We start from the raw sequence: 17,385 nt of genomic DNA, 5'->3' as shown, positions 1-17,385 counted from the left end.
CCACCGACGTTAGGCTAACCGGTCTATAATTCCCCGGTTTCTCTCTCCCTCCTTTTTTAAAAAGTGTGGAGTTACATTAGCCACCCTCCAATCCTCAGGAACTAGTCCAGAATCTAACGAGTTTTGAAAAATTATCACTAATGCATCCACTATTTCTTGGGCTACTTCCTTAAGCACCCTGGGATGCAGACCATCTGGCCCTGGGGATTTATCTGCCTTCAAACCCTTCAATTTACCTAACACCACTTCCCTACTAACATGTATTTCGCTCAGTTCCTCCATCTCACTGGACCCTCTGTCCCCTACTATTTCTGGAAGATTATTTGTGTCCTCCTTAGTGAAGACAGAACCAAAGTAATTATTCAATTGGTCTGCCATGTCCTTGCTCCCCATAATCAATTCACCTGTTTCTGTCTGCAGGGGACCTACATTTGTCTTTACCAGTCTTTTCCTTTTTACATATCTATAAAAGCTTTTACAGTCCGTTTTTATGCTGCCTGCCAGTTTTCTCTCATAATCTTTTTTCCCCTTCCTAATTAAGCCCTTTGTCCTCCTCTGCTGAACTCTGAATTTCTCCCAGTCCTCAGGTGAGCCACTTTCTCTGGCTAATTTGTATGCTTCTTCTTTGGAATTGATACTATCCCTAATTTCTCTTGTCAGCCACGGGTGCACTACCTTCCTTGATTTATTCTTTTGCCAAACTGGGATGAACATTTGTTGCAGTTCATCCATGCAACCTTTAAATGCTTGCCATTGCATATCCACCGTCAATCCTTTAAGTGTCATTTGCCAGTCTATCTTAGCTAATTCACGTCTCATACCTTCAAAGTTACCCCTCTTTAAGTTCAGAACCTTTGTTTCTGAATTAACTATGTCACTCTCCATCTTAATGAAGAATTCCACCATATTATGGTCACTCTTACCCAAGGGGCCTCTCACGACAAGATTGCTAATTAACCCTTCCTCATTGCTCAAAACCCAGTCCAGAATAGCCTGCTCTCTAGTCGGTTCCTCGACATGTTGGTTCAAAAAACCATCCCGCATACATTCCAAGAAATCCTCTTCCTCAGCACCTTTACCAATTTGGTTCACCCAATCTACATGTAGATTGAAGTCACCCATTATAACTGCTGTTCCTTTATTGCACACATTTCTAATTTCCTGTTTAATACCATCTCCGACCTCACTACTACTGTTAGGTGGCCTGTACACAACTCCCACCAGCGTCTTCTGCCCCATAGTGTTACGCAGCTCTACCCATATCGATTCCACATCTTCCTGGCTTATGTCCTTCCTTTCTATTGTGTTAATCTCTTCTTTAACCAGCAACGCCACCCCACCTCCCCTTCCTTCATGTCTATCCCTCCTGAATATTGAATATCCCTGAACGTTGAGCTCCCATCCCTGGTCATCCTGGAGCCATGGCTCTGTGATCCCAACTATATCATAATCATTAATAACAATCTGCACTTTCAATTTATCCACCTTATTACGAATGCTCCTTGCATTGACACACAAAGCCTTCAGGCGCTCTTTTACAACTCTCTTAGCCCTTATACAATTATGCTGAAAAGTGGCCCTTTTTAATGCTTGCCCTGGATTTGTCGGCCTGCCACTTTTACTTTTCTCCATAGTACTTTTTGTTTCTACCCTCACTTTACACCCCTCTGCTTCTCTGCACTGGTTCCCATCCCCCTGTAGTGAACTAACCTCCTCACGCCTAGCCTCTTTAATTTGATTCCCACCCCCCAACCATTCTAGTTTAAAGTCACCTCAGTAGCCCCCGCTAATCTCCCTGCCAGGATATTGGTCCCCCTAGGATTCAAGTGCACCCGTCCTTTTTGTACAGGTCACGCCTGCGCCAAAAGAGGTCCCAATGATCCAAAAACTTTAATCCCTGCCCCCGCTCCAATCCCTCAGCCACGCATTTATCCTCCACCTCATCGCATTCCTACTCTCACTGTCGCGTGGCACAGGCAGTAATCCCGAGATTACTACCTTTGCAGTCCTTTTTCTCAACTCCCTTCCTAGCTCCCTATATTCTCCTTTCAGGACCTCATCCTTTTTCCTACCTATGTCATTGGTACCTATATGTACCACGACCTCTGGCTCCTCACCCTCACACTCCAGGATATCTTGGACACGATCAGAAATATCCCGGACCCTGGCACCAGGGAGGCAAACTACCATCCGGGTCTCTGGACTGCGTCCACAGAATCGCCTATCTGACCCCCTTACTATCGAGTCCCCTATCACATCTGCCGTCCTCTTCCTTGCCCTACCCTTCTGAGCTACAGGGCCGGACTCTGTGCCGGAGGCACGGCCACTGTCGATTCCTCCGGGTAAGCTGTCCCCCCCAACAGTACTCAAACAGGAGTACCTGTTGTTAAGGGGCACAGCCACCGGGGTACTCCCTATTACCTGACCTTTCCCCTTCCCCCTCCTAACCGTGACCCACTTGTCTGCCTCCTGTGGCCCCAGCGTGACCACCTGCCTGCAACTCCTCTCTATCACCTCCTCACTCTCCCTGACCAGACGAAGGTCATCGAGCTGCAGCTCCAGTTCCGTAATGCGGTCCCTTAGGAGCTGCATCTCGATGCACTTGGCGCAGATGTAGACGTCCGGGAGGCTTGTAGACTCCAGGGCCTCCCACATCCGACACCGAGAACAGAAAACTGCCCTCACACTCATACTGTCCCTCTCCTCAAATAACAACAGAAAATGAATGCCAAACCTCCCTCGCCTCGCCTGTTTCCGCCTAAGCCCGTTGAGCTGAAGCCCTTAAGTCTTCACTCTGCTCCCGGCTCACTCCACAGCCCGCAAACTCCGCTGCCCGCTCTATGAGGCTCTGTCGCACTATGTAGCACTATCCCAGGGCAGATGTGGGACAATCCCAGGGCAGATGTGGGACAATCCCTGGGTAGATGTGATGCCCTTATCCAGTCCTGGCTGAGGATGATCAGCACTCTCTTTACTTTGAACTTTTCCGGATGTGACAAAGCCAAGGTCAGCCCCTCGCCACCCACATTACCCACGAATAACCCCACTGTGTTTAACACTGAGTTCGCATCCTACACAATTTCTCATACCTCCCTCAGAGATGGGTGGAGGACATTCGGTCCATTGAGTCTGTGCTAGTTGTCTGCGATCCCAGGAGCACCAGTACCCTGCAACCTATTCCCTTTCAAAAGTCCACCATTGCCTGTTTGATTCTTTTGCCACCCACCCACCAATTTACCGTATTCAATGTCTTTGGGGATGTGGGAGGACACCCAACCAGTCAGGGGGAGAATGTGCAAACCCCACACAGGCAGTGGTGGGAGGTCAGGATTGAAGCCATGTCTTTGGGGCTGTGAGGCATTGTGCCACTGGGTAAGTTTATTCACGCAACAGTCCTGCCCTTCTGTTGGGCGAGACTGCCTTGGACAGAGGTGTGTGGGGTAAGGTACATCATGGCGGAGAGCGGAGGACAGTATAGATTAGTATGCAGCCATTGATCCCAGGGGATCATGGGTTTGCGCCTCTGATGGCCTGTGTCTGCTCAGGGCGCAGGCATGGGCGGGAAGATTTGAAGAACCGGCTGTCGCCCATGCAACGGGTTCCTGCTCTCCATGTCACTGATGTAGTCCAAGGAAAGGGCAAGTGCCGATACAGCTTGGCACCAATGTTGTTGCAGAGGTTGCCAGAGTGAAGTTGTAAACAACATTAAACTGCCTTAGGGACCCTGGCTCCAGATATCTTTCTTGGGGTTTTCTCCCTGAAAGTCTTTTCCATGGGTGGGTATGGCAGCAAAGCAGTGGAGGTTTAAAATCAGAGTTTTCCTTCTCTTAGGCAGGCTGCCACCCAAGGATGACGAGCCTCACCTACCCAAAAGGGTACGGATCACTTGCCTCTTTTACCGTCTCCATGCTTCCAAAGGTTTCGGTGTCGATGGAGAAGAGGATGTCCCGGGCACCCACGTACAACTTCTCCTCATCCTGACTAAGCAGCAAGGAGCTGTAGTTGTAGCAGTCTGCCTTGGAGAACCTTTGGACCTGTCGGCTGGGATCGCCTACAGTGGAAAGAATAGGAGTCAAGAGAGGGGCCTCAGCCATTACCCTTGTGACATCTTCCTCAAGTGGGGTGGGTACTGAGCCTCCCTGGCCAGGCCAAGGGGAAGGGGAAGGTGAACAGATAGACGAGAGCTGTCACTGCTGGGATGAACTGACAGTGGAGTGGGCAGCGTGGGGTTGGTGGAATTGGTAGTTCAGTTTCGGCTGCAATCTGCACTTGGAGACTTCTCCCAACTTGAAATAAGGTCAACCTAGCTTTACAAATGACCATTCAGCCCATCGCATCCAAGCAGACCACTTCTCTAATCACTGTCTACAACCCTGAGGGTACAGCTCTACAACAGGAACACTTCCTGCCTGTAGCATCCTCTCACAACGTGAGTGCCTTAAGGCACAGGAACAGAATTAGGCCATTCAGCCCATTGAATATGTTTCACCATTCCATCATGGCTCATTTATTATCACTCGCAATCCCATTATTTTGCCTTCGCTCTGTAGCCTTTTACACTCTTACAAACAAAAACCTATCATCCTCCACTTTAAATATATCTTATAACTTGGCCTCCACAGCTGTCTGTGGCAATGAAATCCACAGATTCACAACCTGCTAGTTAAAGGCCTCCCTGGAAAGGGGAAAAGAACCCCATCACCTGGTTCCTGCCTTTTTTTTAATCTTACATTTCTCAATTGAAGCCCCCTTGTCCTAGCCACCATTCTCTCCTATCCGTATGTATCATGACTTCATAGGGCAACTGCAAGATGCTGCAGAGATGTGGACATAGCTCAGCACATCACAGAAACCAGCCTCAGCTCCGGCCTCAGGAAAGCAGCCAGCATAGTCAAAGAGCCCTCCCACCCCAGACGTTCTTTCTTCTCCCACGTTCCATTAAGCAGAAGAGAAAGAGGTGTGAAAACACACATCACCACCAGGCTCAAGGGCAGCTACTACCCAACCGCAATAGATCACTGAACGGACTTCTTAAATGATAAAAATGAACTCATGATTGTAGTCTGCTTCCTTGTGGCTCTTGCACCTTATTGTCTGCTTGCACTTTCCCTGCAACTAGATTCTGCAATCTTTTTTCTTCACACAACCTCAATATACTGATGTATGGAACAATTTACTTATTTATTTAGAGATTCCAGTGCAGAACAGGGCCTTCTGTCCCAATGAACTGCACCACCCAGAAACCCACCTATTTAACACTAGCCTAACACAGGGCAATTTACAATGACAAATTAACTCACTAACTGGTACATCTTTGGATTGTGGGAGGAAACTGGAGCACCTGGAGAAAACCCATGCATTTCATACAGAGAACATACAAACTCCTTATAGAAGGCACCGGAATTGAATGTCAAACTCTGGATTGCCCAGAGCTGTAATAGTTTTGGGCTAACCATGATGCTTCCATGCTACCCCATGAAATGGATCATGAGCAAGCAAAAGCTTTTCACTCCCTCTTGGTAAGTGTGTCAATAATGAGATAAGTCTGACTCTTCTCATGCAAACTTTGCTATGGCCTTGCTGATGAGATCTCCCCTCTATCCACTTGGTTGTTGTTGCATCCTTCTTTTGGTGTGGTGCCCAGAACAACAGTCTCGCTGTCATGTAACTAATAAAGAACATAGAACAGTACAGCACAGGAACAGGCCCTTCGGCCCACAATGTCATGCTGAATCAAATAATTTAGTAATCAAATGGCTAACTAAACAAATCTCTTCTGCCTACTCAATGTCCATGTCCTTACATTTTCCTCACATTCAGGTGCCTATCTAAACATCTTTTAAAAGTCTGTGATGCATTTGCCTCTACCATCACCCTCAGCAGATTCCAGGCACCCACCACTCTCTGTGTAAAAAAAACCTGCCTTTTTAATTATTCCTTTTCACTTTAAATGCACACCCTCTAGAATTAGACATTTCAACCCTGGGAAGAAGATATTGTCTGCCTACTATATCAATGTCTCTCATTATCTTACAAAGTTCTAACGACTCTCCTCAGCCTCCGCCACTGTAGAAAAAACAACCCAAGTTGTACTAACACATTAATCAACTCTAAGATCAACCTAATCTTTCCCTCCTGCATACTTCTTCATTTTATTTTGCTTCATATGCCTGTCCAACAGTTCCGTAAATGTCCCTAATGTGTCAGTCTCTACCACAGAGGTGCTACATCTCACCTTGGCCTCTACAGGGAAGGACGCCATCCACCAACTTTACCAACCAGTTACTGATACCCCTGCAAACGAATAAGCTTTAAAACTGCAGAGGATACATCTCTCCACCTAATGTGTAAGCAGGCAATGTGTGGAGCGTGCTCTCCAGCCGGTGGGAGAAATGAGGAGATGTGGACTGGTGGGAGAGGTGAGACAATCTGGTGAGATGAGATGCTGGCATTGTGGAAGGAAGTATATGATAACCATATCTTGCAGAAGCACTTAAAATAATTTCCTCAACTGTTATCAGTGTGATCACGGACAACCGAACCACTTAACAGACGTTCTTAAAAAAGAACCATAATAGACAGCACTGCACTAAGTAGCTGATGTGAAACCAGTCTGAATTAAGGGAAGTGTGTGTAAGCAAGACACACACTCCTGGGGTCAGACTTGGAGTGAATCTCCCTTTACACCATCCCAACACACACTCCTAGGGTTAGACACGGAGTGAAGTTCCCTCCATAATGTCCCATCACACGCTCCTGGGCTCAGACACAGAGCAAAACTCCCTTTACACCATCCCATCACACACTACCAGGGTCAGACATGGAGAGAAGCTCCCTCTACACTGTCCCATCATACATTCTTGGACTCAGACACAGAGTGAAGCTCCCTTGATATTGTCCAATCATGCACACCAAGGGCAGACACAGAGTGAAGCTCCCTCTATACCGTCCAAACACGCACACCCAAGGTCAGATACTGAGTGAAGCTCCCTCTTCAATGTACCACCACATACACGATGAGGGGCATTGATCGTGTGTATAGCCAGAGGTGTTTTCCCAGGACTGAAATGGCTAATACGAGGGGACATAGTTTTAAGGTGCTTAGAAATAGGTACCAAGGGGATATCAGAGGTAAGTTTTTCACAGAGAGTGGTGGGTGCATGGAATGCACTGCTGGCATGATGGTGGAAGCGAATACAATAGGGTCTTTTTAAGAGCCTCTTAGATAGATACATGGAGCTTAGAAAAATAGAGGGCATGTGCTAGGAAATCCTAGGCAGTCTCTAGAGTAGGTTACATGGTCGGCACAACATTGTGGGCTGAAGGGCCTGTAATGTGCTGTAAATTTCTATGTTCTATGTACTCCAGGGGTCAGACACAGAGTGAAGCTCCTTCCACACTGTCCCATCACACATTTCCAGACTCTGACACAGAGTGAAGCTCCCTTGATATTGTCCAATCATGCACACCAAGGTCAGACACAGAGTGAAGCTCCCTCAACACTGACCCATCAGACACTCTCGGGGTCAGGCACAGAGTGAAAGCTCTCTACACTATCCTATCACGTATACCGAGATCAGGCACAGAGTGAAACTCCCTCTACACTGTCCAAGCACGCACTCCAGGGGTCAAGCTGCCTTTACACTGTTCTATCACACACTTTCAGGACCAGACACAGAGTGAAGCCCCTCTACACTATATCATCACATACTGCTGGTGTTAGATACGGAGTGAAGCTCCCTCCACACTGTCCCAGGGTCAGACATGGAGTGAAGCTCCCTCTACACCGTCCATCACATACTCCCGGGCTCAGACAAAGAGTGAAGCTCCCTCTATACCATCTAATCATGCACACTAAAGGTCAGACACACAGAGAAGCTCCTTTCACACTATCTCAACACACACTCCAGGGGTCAAGCACACAGTGAAGCATCTCTACGCTGCCCCATCACACATTCTCGGCCAGACACAGTGAAGCTTCCTCTATATCATTCCACCATACACTCCAAGGGCTGGATACTGAATGAAGCTCCCTCCACATCAGCCCGTCACACACTCCAAGCATCTGACACAGAGTGAATCTCTCTGTCCGCTGTGTCTGCCACAAGTTCTCTTGGCCTCTGTTTCTAAAACTGCCAACTTTTATTAATGCATGATTCCACTGGAAGGGATGCGTGCGCCTGAGAGCACAGACAGGTTATTTCTCATGGGATTCACCAGTGCTCCCATTGCAGACAGTGTTCACAAATGGTCTCCTGGGAGGGGTGGGGAGATCACAGGATAATGAAGCGGAATCGGCCTTCATCATCGGCCATGGGGATTGGACCTGACTCAGCAGTGACAGAACTTAGGGTGAGCTGTGATGCCTAGTGCCACTGCGGAGTGCTGGAACCATACCATCCACTTGTACTCACCAGGAGGGTGTGAGATCCGAGCCAAGGGGCCTCTCGCTGGCTGGGTCTGGACAACGGTCTCCAACACAACCAACGCAAGAATGGCCCGTCGCAGCCAGCTCTCCATGGTCCTCAACGCCTGCCGAGCTGGGGTCCTGCAAAACGCTAAGTGTGCAGCAGAGAGACACAACGTGTGCCTGGAACTGTCACCACTCTCAATCCAACCACAGTCTGAATGAAGTAACTTCCTGTACACCGCTTCCCCTTTCATTTGTAAAAAAACCTGCAGAATAGTTTGTTTAACAAGATGTCTCTTAATACTTTTAACAACTTTTCCTGCTCAGTTAACATTGTTGCTGTTGACATAACAAGCTAAGAAAAGGTGGGCGTCAGTCACAGATCCACTCTTCAAATCTTAGCCCAAAACTGAACTCCAGACCAAGTGCGAATAAGACAGCAAAGAATCAACAAAAATCACTCTGCATCATCCCATCATGCATTCTCACACCATGGGTCAGACACATTGTCACTTCACATACTCCGGGATCAGACATAGAGTGAAGCTCCTTCTACACTGTACTATCACACACTCCCAGAGTCAGCTACACAGTGAAGCTCCCTCTATATTGTCCCATCACATACTTTTGGGGTCAGACAAAGAGTGAAGCTCCCTCCACATTGTCCCATCATTAAATCCCGGTGCCAGACACAGAGTGAACTTCTCTCAACCCCGTCCCATCACCACTCACAGGGTCAGACACAGAGTGAAGCTCCCTCTATATTGTCCCATCATATACTCTCTGGGTCAGACACAGAGGCAGCTCCCTCCACATCATCCCAACACACACTCCTGGGGTCAGATGCACAGTGAAGCTCCCTCTACACTATCCCATCACATACTCCCGGGGTCAGACACAGAGGCAACTCCCTCCACATCAGCCCATGGTGAGATGCAGAGTGAAGCTCCCTCTGTACTGTACCATCACAATCCTCTGGGGTCAGACTCAAGAGTGAAGTTCCCTCTACACTGTCACATCACACACTCCTGGGGTCAGACACAGAGTGAAGCTCCCCCTACATAATTCCATCACATTACAGGGCAGGAACAGCACAGACAAGCTGAAGATGAAAGGATCGAAAACTCACCATGTATAGTGATTCACTCAGTCCCAGTGAACAGCAGAGACTGACTTGAGGAAGACTCAAACTAAAATAGATTAGAGGGAGAGTAAAGCCCCCAGCAACATCATCGGATCAAACAATTCCAAGGAAGGGATAGAATAGGTGAGAATAAAATGTGAAAAAAACACTGATTTAAAGGTAATGTCTTGCTTTGGTAGGTCCCTGTTGATCCTCACCAATCTTTATCGATGTACCATAAAAAGCATCTTATCTAGGTACAAACAAGAGATCCTGCAGATGTTGAAAATCCAGAGCAACACACACAAAATGCTGGAAGAAGTCAGCAGATCAGGCAGCACCTATGGAAAGGAATAAATATTCGATGTTTCAGGCCAAGACCTTGCATCAGGTTCTCCAGAATTTTGTGTCCTTCTAGATACATTACAGCTTGGTATCACAACTGCTCTTGCCTTTGATCACAAATTGCAGAGTTGTGGACACAGCTCAGCGCATGATGAGAACCAGCTTTCCCTCCATTAACTCAGTCTTCATTTCCTGTTGCTTTAGAAGAATCAAAGCCACTCCAATCTTGAACATACTTCCTCTGCACCCACCACACCATAAGGTAGAAGATACAAGACCTTGAGAACACGCTCCATAAAGTTCCAGGTCAGCTTCCATCCTGCTGTTATGAGGCTTTTGAATAGGTCTCTTCTAGCAATAAGATCAAAGTAAATTTATTATCAAAATATATATACGTTACCATATACTATCCCCAGATTCATTTTCTTGTGGGCATTCACAGTAACACAATAGAATCAATGCAAAACTGCACACAGATGACAAACATCCAATGTGTAAAAGACAATAAATTGTGCAAATATAAAAAAGAAAAAACAAAATAATAAAAATAATAAATAAATAATAAATATTGAGAACATGAACTGTAGAGTCCTTGAAAGCGAGTCTATAGTCTAAATTTCTGTTCTCATGTCTGTTTTTTCCTTCTCAAGGTGGCTGGGGTCCTGTCAGAGTCCATGATCCACAGATACACTCAAACTGCATTTGTCACAGATGGAAGATTCTTGCTCTTTGGAACTCGCCAAATGGCCTGCGCTTCGGCATCTCCAGGAGCAGTTCGGAAGATGTGTGCCTTCAGGGTGTGGCCCTGAGGAAAATCTGATTCCTTGCCGATGTCGCTGACTGAAGCATCTCGGGACATCGAAACATCAAGTCAGTTGTCAGAGGCCTCTGCATCTCTCTCAATGGTGAGAGAGGGTTTGCTAATTCTAGAATTGGGGGAACTCAAAATAAGTGGTGCTGCAGACTGTAACATCGAAACAACGAGCTGTTGGCTACCCCTCTCACCAAAGCAGGAGTGATATTTCCCTCTCTTCCTCCATAGTGAGAGAGTGGGCCTGTTGTGATGTTGAGCTGCTGGGATGAACATTAGTTTTTGATGGACTTTGGGGGCTTGCTGTTGCTTGCATGGTAGGTGGTGGGGGGGCTGATTTGTTGGAGAAAGTGTGGGGAGAGGGAGGGTTGATGCTTTGCTGCTGCATGTGTGTGGGAGGGGGCTTTGGGGTTCTAATGTTTTCTGTCATTCATTATTCGGAGTTTCTTTTTCTCTGTTTCGTGGATGCCTCCAAAGAGAAAAGATTTCAGGTTGTATAACTTTCTCTGACATTAAATTGAACCATTGACACATTAAACCACAAGTTGTGGATTCAGTTCAGTGTTGGGGTGAGTAAAGTTATCCACTGGTTTAGAAACCTAATAATTGAGGACAGTAACTGTTGCTGAACCTGGTGCTGTGGAACCTAAGGCTCCTCTACCTCCTTCCTGATGGTAGCAGCAAGAAGAGAGCATGGTCTGGATGATGGATCCTTGATGATGGATGCTGCTTTCCTTTGCGACATAGTAGGGAGGGTTTTACTTGTGATGGATTGGACTGTATCCAATACACTTTGTAGTCTTTTCTGTTCAAGGGCATTGGTGTTCCTATACCAGCAGTGATGCAACCAGTCAGTATACTCTCCACCGCACATCTATCAAAGTTTGACAAAGTTTTAGATGACATGCCAAATCTTCACAAACATCTGAGATGAACTTTTGATCGCTTGATCTACCTCATTATGGCCCTTGCTCCTCATTGTCTGTCTGCACTGCATGCTCTCTCTGTAACTATCACTTTATTCTGCATTCAGTCCTTGCTTTTCTCTTGTACTACAGTACTGTGCAAAGGTCTTAGGCACAGATATATAGCTAGGGTGTCTAAGACTTTTGCACAGTACTGTATTTGTCAACATGGAGTGGAGAGTGAGTTTATAAATCTGGTGGGAGCAAAGGATGTTGGGAATGGTGAGGGTGATGCATTGTGGGACAGGTGGCAGAGAAGGAGTGCCAAGGGTGGGGTGTGGTGTGGGTGCAGAGGCACCCTGAGATACCATTTGAGACCAAACAATTAGATTATTGATCATTACGGAATGTCGCTCTGGTGCTTCCCACTCCCTCCTCTCTCCCTTTTCACAACCATGATTCCCCTCTCCCTGCTCTCTTCCCACTCTCACTCTTCAATAGAGACTCTTCAGAATCAGATTTATCATCACTTGCATAAGTCATGAAATTTGTTTCTTTTTGTGGCAGCAGTACAATGCAATACATAAAATTATTACAGTACTATGCAAAAGTCTTAGGCACCCTAACTATATATATATACACAGTACTGTACCTCAATATATTGATGTTGTGAGATAATCTGTATGTAAATCAAAAGCTTTTTGCTGTATCTTTGCACATGTGACACTAATAAAACAATTACAAATTCCCTCTATCTTGCTCCAGGGTCAAGTCTAAGAATTTTGGAGTTAGCTCAGACACCATCCTGTTCCAACTCCAAAAGCTGCACAGACTGTCTGGTGTCTGAGTCTGAGCTTCCACTACCCCAGCTCAGCAGTTGCTCTGATCCTACTGGTGTGATCCTGATCCCTGCCCTGTTTGGTTTATACTTATGATTGTGTGGTTAAACACAGCTCCAAAGTCACATTTAAGTTTGCTGATGACACCACCACCACTGTTGTTGACTGAATTGGAGATTAAAAATCTGGATGAATGGTGCAAGAACAACAACTTTTTACTCAATGTCAGCAAGATTATTGACTCCAGGAGGAAGAAGTCAGAAGTCCATGAATCAGTCTTCAGTAGGAGTTTCGAAGTGGAGAGGGTCAGTAACTTTAAATTCCTTGGTGTTATAACATCAGAGGATTGGTCCTGGGACCAGCACTTACAAACAGTTCCTCTATTTTCTTCAAAGTTCGCATAGATTCGAGATGTCACCTAAAACTTCAACAAACCTCTATAGATGCACAGTGGAGAGTATCCTAACTATTTGCATCATGGCCTGGAACAGAAATGTCTACAGAAAGTAGTGGACACAGCCCAATCCATCACTATTGAGCATATTTATATGGAGCTCTGCTACAGGGAAGCAGCATTCATCATGAGGGATCCTCGCCACCCACGCCATGCTTCTCTTCTCACTGTGACCATCAGGCAGGAAATATAGCAGCCTTAAGTCTCACACCACCAGGTCAGGCACAGTTATTACCTTTCAACTATCAGGCTTCTGAACCAGCGTGGATAACTTCACTCATCTCAACTCTGAACTGATTCCACTACATACAGACGTTTAAGGACTGTACAACTCATGTTCACAGTATTATTTATTTTTATTTGCACAATTTGTCTTCTTTTACACATTAGTTGCTTATCAGTCTTTAATTATATGTGGTTGTTCGTAAAATCTATTGTATTTCTTTGTTTTACTGTAAATGCCTGGAAGAAAATGAATCTCAAGATTATGTATGGTGACATGTATTGTAAATACTTTAATAATGAATTTACTTTGATTTTGACTTTGACCCTGAGTTTGGGGTTGCTGAGGTGCAAGATACATCAATGCTACAGAAGGCTGGTGAGAGTGTGACTCCACAACTCATGTTCTCAATGTTATTCATTTAATTATTTATTATTACTATTATTATTATTATTAATGTTTGCTTTTTCTGTAATTGCTTTAATTATCTTCTTTAGCACACTGGTTGTTTGTTTTTGGTTTTGTGTAGCTCTTCATTCATTCTATTGTGTTTCTTTGTAGTTACTGTGAATGTCCACAAGGAAAATAATCTGAGGGTAGTCTATGGTGACATATATATACCTTATAATAAATTTACTTTTGAACTATCTTTTGTGATCTTGAAGTATGAGACAAGGGGAATCAGTTAGCTGTGAAAACAGGAACTGAATGCTGAGCACACAAGGGTCTGTGGTTAGGCTGCAGTCACACACTGCATTCACAGTGCTCCATTGGGGCTCAGCAGTTGCCTGAACATGCTGAGATCAGCTAGGAAATTACCCTCCAAAGGTAACTGTCTCAATATCCAGATCATGCACCCCCTTGCACAATGTGGGTTACATGAGGTGGGGCTTACGTCTGGAGATCTCCACTGATCATGTTCATTTCTTATGGACCCCATATCGCACCCACTGTTTATGATTGCGACGAGTGACCCAGCAAGCAGGATCTTCCGCTCAGTAAACTAGGCCTGCTTAGGTGAGAGGCAATGGACAGTGTTTTCAGTGTTTTCCAGTCCCCTTACACCACTGCAGATGTCAGGGACAATGGTGTCATCAAGTACAATCGTAGAGAGAATTATCCAGCTGCCAGTACACACAGCAGATCAGAGATTCTCTGTCACTGTAATCCACTCTGACTGCTACATCCCTTCCTGTCTCTGTAACTCCCTCTGACCCCTAACACCACCCTAGCACTGTGACCCCTCCGGCCCCTACACTCTTCCTCATCTCTGTAACACCCTCTGGCCCTTAAACCCTTCCTCAGCTCTATGACCTCCTCCAGTCCCTACACCCTTTCCTGTCTCTGTAACACCCTCCAGCCCCGTACCCCTCTTCATCTCTATGACACCTTCAGGCCACTACATCCCTCTCTGACTCTGTAACCACCCTGCCCCCAAATCCCTGAACTCTTCTCTGTCTCTGTAACCCCTCCATTCCCTTTAACCCTCCCTGTCTATGTAACCCCCTCTGGCCTTTCCATCTCCTTAATACCCTCCGGTCCTAACACCTCTCCCACTACGGCTCCTAACTGCTCTGCATCCTCTAGGCTCCTCACTTCCAGCCAGTCTTTGATTCCCCTCATGCCTTCAGTTGCCTGGGCCCCAACCTCTGGATTCCAACCCCACCTCCCTCTGCTCCTTGTAGACACTCCCCTTGTCTCAGCTTTTTCTATCCCGTACCCCTGAGCACAGTTTCTGTGTGACCCAAGAAGCACTCAGGGTTGTTTCAAATTGTTGAGTGGGAGAAAATGGAAATTATTGAATTCAACATTTAAGAGAAATTTGGGTAGGTACATGAATGGGAGGGGTATGGAGAGCTATAGTCCAGGTGCAAATCAATGGTACCAAACAAAATATAGATAGGCATGGACTAGAGGGGATGAAGGGCCTGTTATAGTGCCGTGGTGCTCTATGTCTATGAAATAGCGAGTTGTGGGATGGTTGGATTGGTGAGGTGGGAACAGGGTGAGTTTTCCCCTATTGCCTGTGTGCTGAAAGTAGTTCCTACACTGGATGAGCCAGAGTGGGTCAGAGTGGCCTGTGGCCTGTGTCCTGTGTTGCTCTGTCACACTAACAACCACGGCTGAAGTGTGTAGTTCACCACCTCAGTCAATTGAGAGTGAACTAAACATGGATTTAGGAACAGTCAACATGGATTTGTGCGTGGAAGGTCATGTTTGACAAATCTTATTGAATTTTTTGATGAGGTTACGAAGAAAATTGATGAGGGTAAAGCGGTGGGTGTTGTTTATATGGACTTCAGTCCGGCCTTTGACAAGGTTCCACACGAAAGGTTAATTAGGAAGGTTCAATTGTTAGTCATTAATATGGAAGTAGTAAAATGGATTCAGCAGTGGCTAGGTGGGAGATGCCAGAGAGTAGTGGTGGACAACTGTGTGTCAGATTGGAGGACGGTGTGTAGCGGTGTGCCTCAGGGATCTGTACTGGGTCCAATGTTGTTTGTCATATATATTAATGATCTGGATGATGGGTTGGTAAATTGGATTAATACGTACGCAGATGATACTAAGATAGGTGGTGTTGTAGATGATGAGGTAGGTTTTCAAAGCTTGCAGAGAGATTTAGGCCAGTTAGAAGAGTGGGCTGAAAGATGGCAGATGGAGTTTAATGCTGAAAAATGCGAGGTGCTACATTTTGGTAGGACTAATCAAAATAGGACATACATGGTAAATGGTAGGGCATTGAAGAATGCTGTAGAACACAGGGATCTAGGAATAATGGTGCATAGTTCCCTGAAGGTGGAATCTCATGTGGATAGGGTGGTGAAGAAAGCTTTTGGTATACTGGCCTTTATAAATCAGAGCATTGAGTATAGGAGTTGGGATGTAATGTTGAAATTATGTGAGGCATTGGTAGGGCCAAATTTGGAGTATTGTGTACAGTTCTGGTCACCGAATTATAGGAAAGATGTCAATAAAATTGATAGAGTACAGAGGAGGTTTACTAAAATGTTGTCTGGGTTTCATCTCCTAAGTTACAGAGAAAGGTTGAACAAGTTAGGTCTTTATTCTTTGGAGCGTAGAAGGTTGAGGGGGGACTTGATAGAGGTGTTTAAAATTATGAGGGGGATTGATCGAGTTGACGTGGATAGGCTTTTTCCACTGAGAGTGGGGAAGATTAAAACAAGAGGACATGAATTGAGAGTTAAAGGACAAAAGTTTAGGGTAACATGGGGGGAACTTCTTTAATCAGAGAGTGGTAGCTGTGTGGAATGAGCTTCCAGCAGAAGTGGTTGAGGCGGGTTCGATGTTGTCATTTAAAGTTAAATTGGATAGATATATGGACACGAAAGGAATGGAGGGTTTTGGGTTGAGTGCAGGTCGGTGGGACTAGGAGAGAGTAAGAGTTCAGCATGGACTACAAGGGCCAAGATGGCCTGTTTCTGTGCTGTAATTGTTATGTGGTTATATGGTTAAACCAATTTCAATGATCTGCAGCCAACATAATCATAGACTCCTCCATTCTAGACATTGTCCATTCTCCCCTCTCCCATCAGGCAGAAGAGACAAAAATCTGAAGACACACAGTACCAGTCTCAGGGACAGCTTTTATCCCACTGTTGTCAGACTCTTGAATGGAGCTCTCTGAAACTCTCTATCTCTCAACTTACCTCATCATGGCCTTGTATATCTGTCTGCAATGCACTTTCTCTGTAACTGTAACACAAAATGCTGGAGGAACTCAACAGGTCAGATACCATCAATGAAGAAGTTTAAGCAGTCGATATTTTGGGCAAAGACGCTTCCTCGGGACTGGAAAGGAATGGGAAAGAAGCCAGAATAAGAAGGCGAGGGGAACAGGAAGGAGTACAAGTTGGGAGGTGATAGGCACCGCAATAGCAAAGTGGTTAGCGTTGACCCTGTTATAGCTTGGGGTTTCGGAGTTCGTAGTTCAATTCCAGCATCCTCTGTAAGTAAATTTGTACATTCCTTCCTGTGTGTGTGGGTTTGCTCCCACAATCCAAAGATGTACCAGTAGGTAGGTTAACTGGTCATTGTAAATTGTTCCGTGATTAAGCTGGGGTTAACTCGGGGGGGGGAGGGGGGGGCTGGTGGGTGGGACGGCTCAAAGGGCCGTAAGGCCTGTTGCACTCTATCTCTAAATAAAATAAAATAAAATAATAAATAAACTAGATGAGGAGGAAGGTGGGTGGGAAAGTGGGGATGAAGTGAGAAGCTGGGAGGTGATAAGTGGAAAAGGTAAAGGGTTGCTCC

At 45.8% G+C, this 17,385-nt stretch overlaps 1 protein-coding gene across 5 annotated transcripts in view; it reads right to left on the bottom strand.

The window, feature by feature from the left end:
• LOC140212769 (semaphorin-4B-like) overlaps window positions 1-17,385 on the bottom strand; it is a 124,200-nt gene that overhangs the window by 36,403 nt on the left and 70,412 nt on the right. The window contains exons 4-6 of one of the 5 annotated variants that reach the window (XM_072283972.1): window positions 9,540-9,600; window positions 8,415-8,676; window positions 3,891-4,051 (exon numbers count right to left, since the gene is read on the bottom strand). The exons of 1 other annotated variant lie outside the window; for it this stretch is intronic. In XM_072283972.1, coding sequence (XP_072140073.1) covers window positions 3,891-4,051; window positions 8,415-8,676; window positions 9,540-9,542 — 426 coding nt within the window. In that variant the 5' untranslated portion in view covers window positions 9,543-9,600. Of the gene's footprint in view, window positions 1-3,890; window positions 4,052-8,414; window positions 8,677-9,539; window positions 9,601-9,751; window positions 9,777-17,385 lie in introns of those variants that run through there. 3 more of the 5 variants (XM_072283993.1, XM_072283982.1, XM_072238117.1) reach the window with 3 other exon arrangements.

The sequence above is a fragment of the Mobula birostris genome, chromosome 2 (genome assembly GCF_030028105.1).
Source record: "Mobula birostris isolate sMobBir1 chromosome 2, sMobBir1.hap1, whole genome shotgun sequence".
In the NCBI taxonomy this organism is placed as follows: domain Eukaryota; kingdom Metazoa; phylum Chordata; class Chondrichthyes; order Myliobatiformes; family Myliobatidae; genus Mobula; species Mobula birostris.
This window is presented reverse-complemented; position numbering and strand designations above follow the sequence as displayed.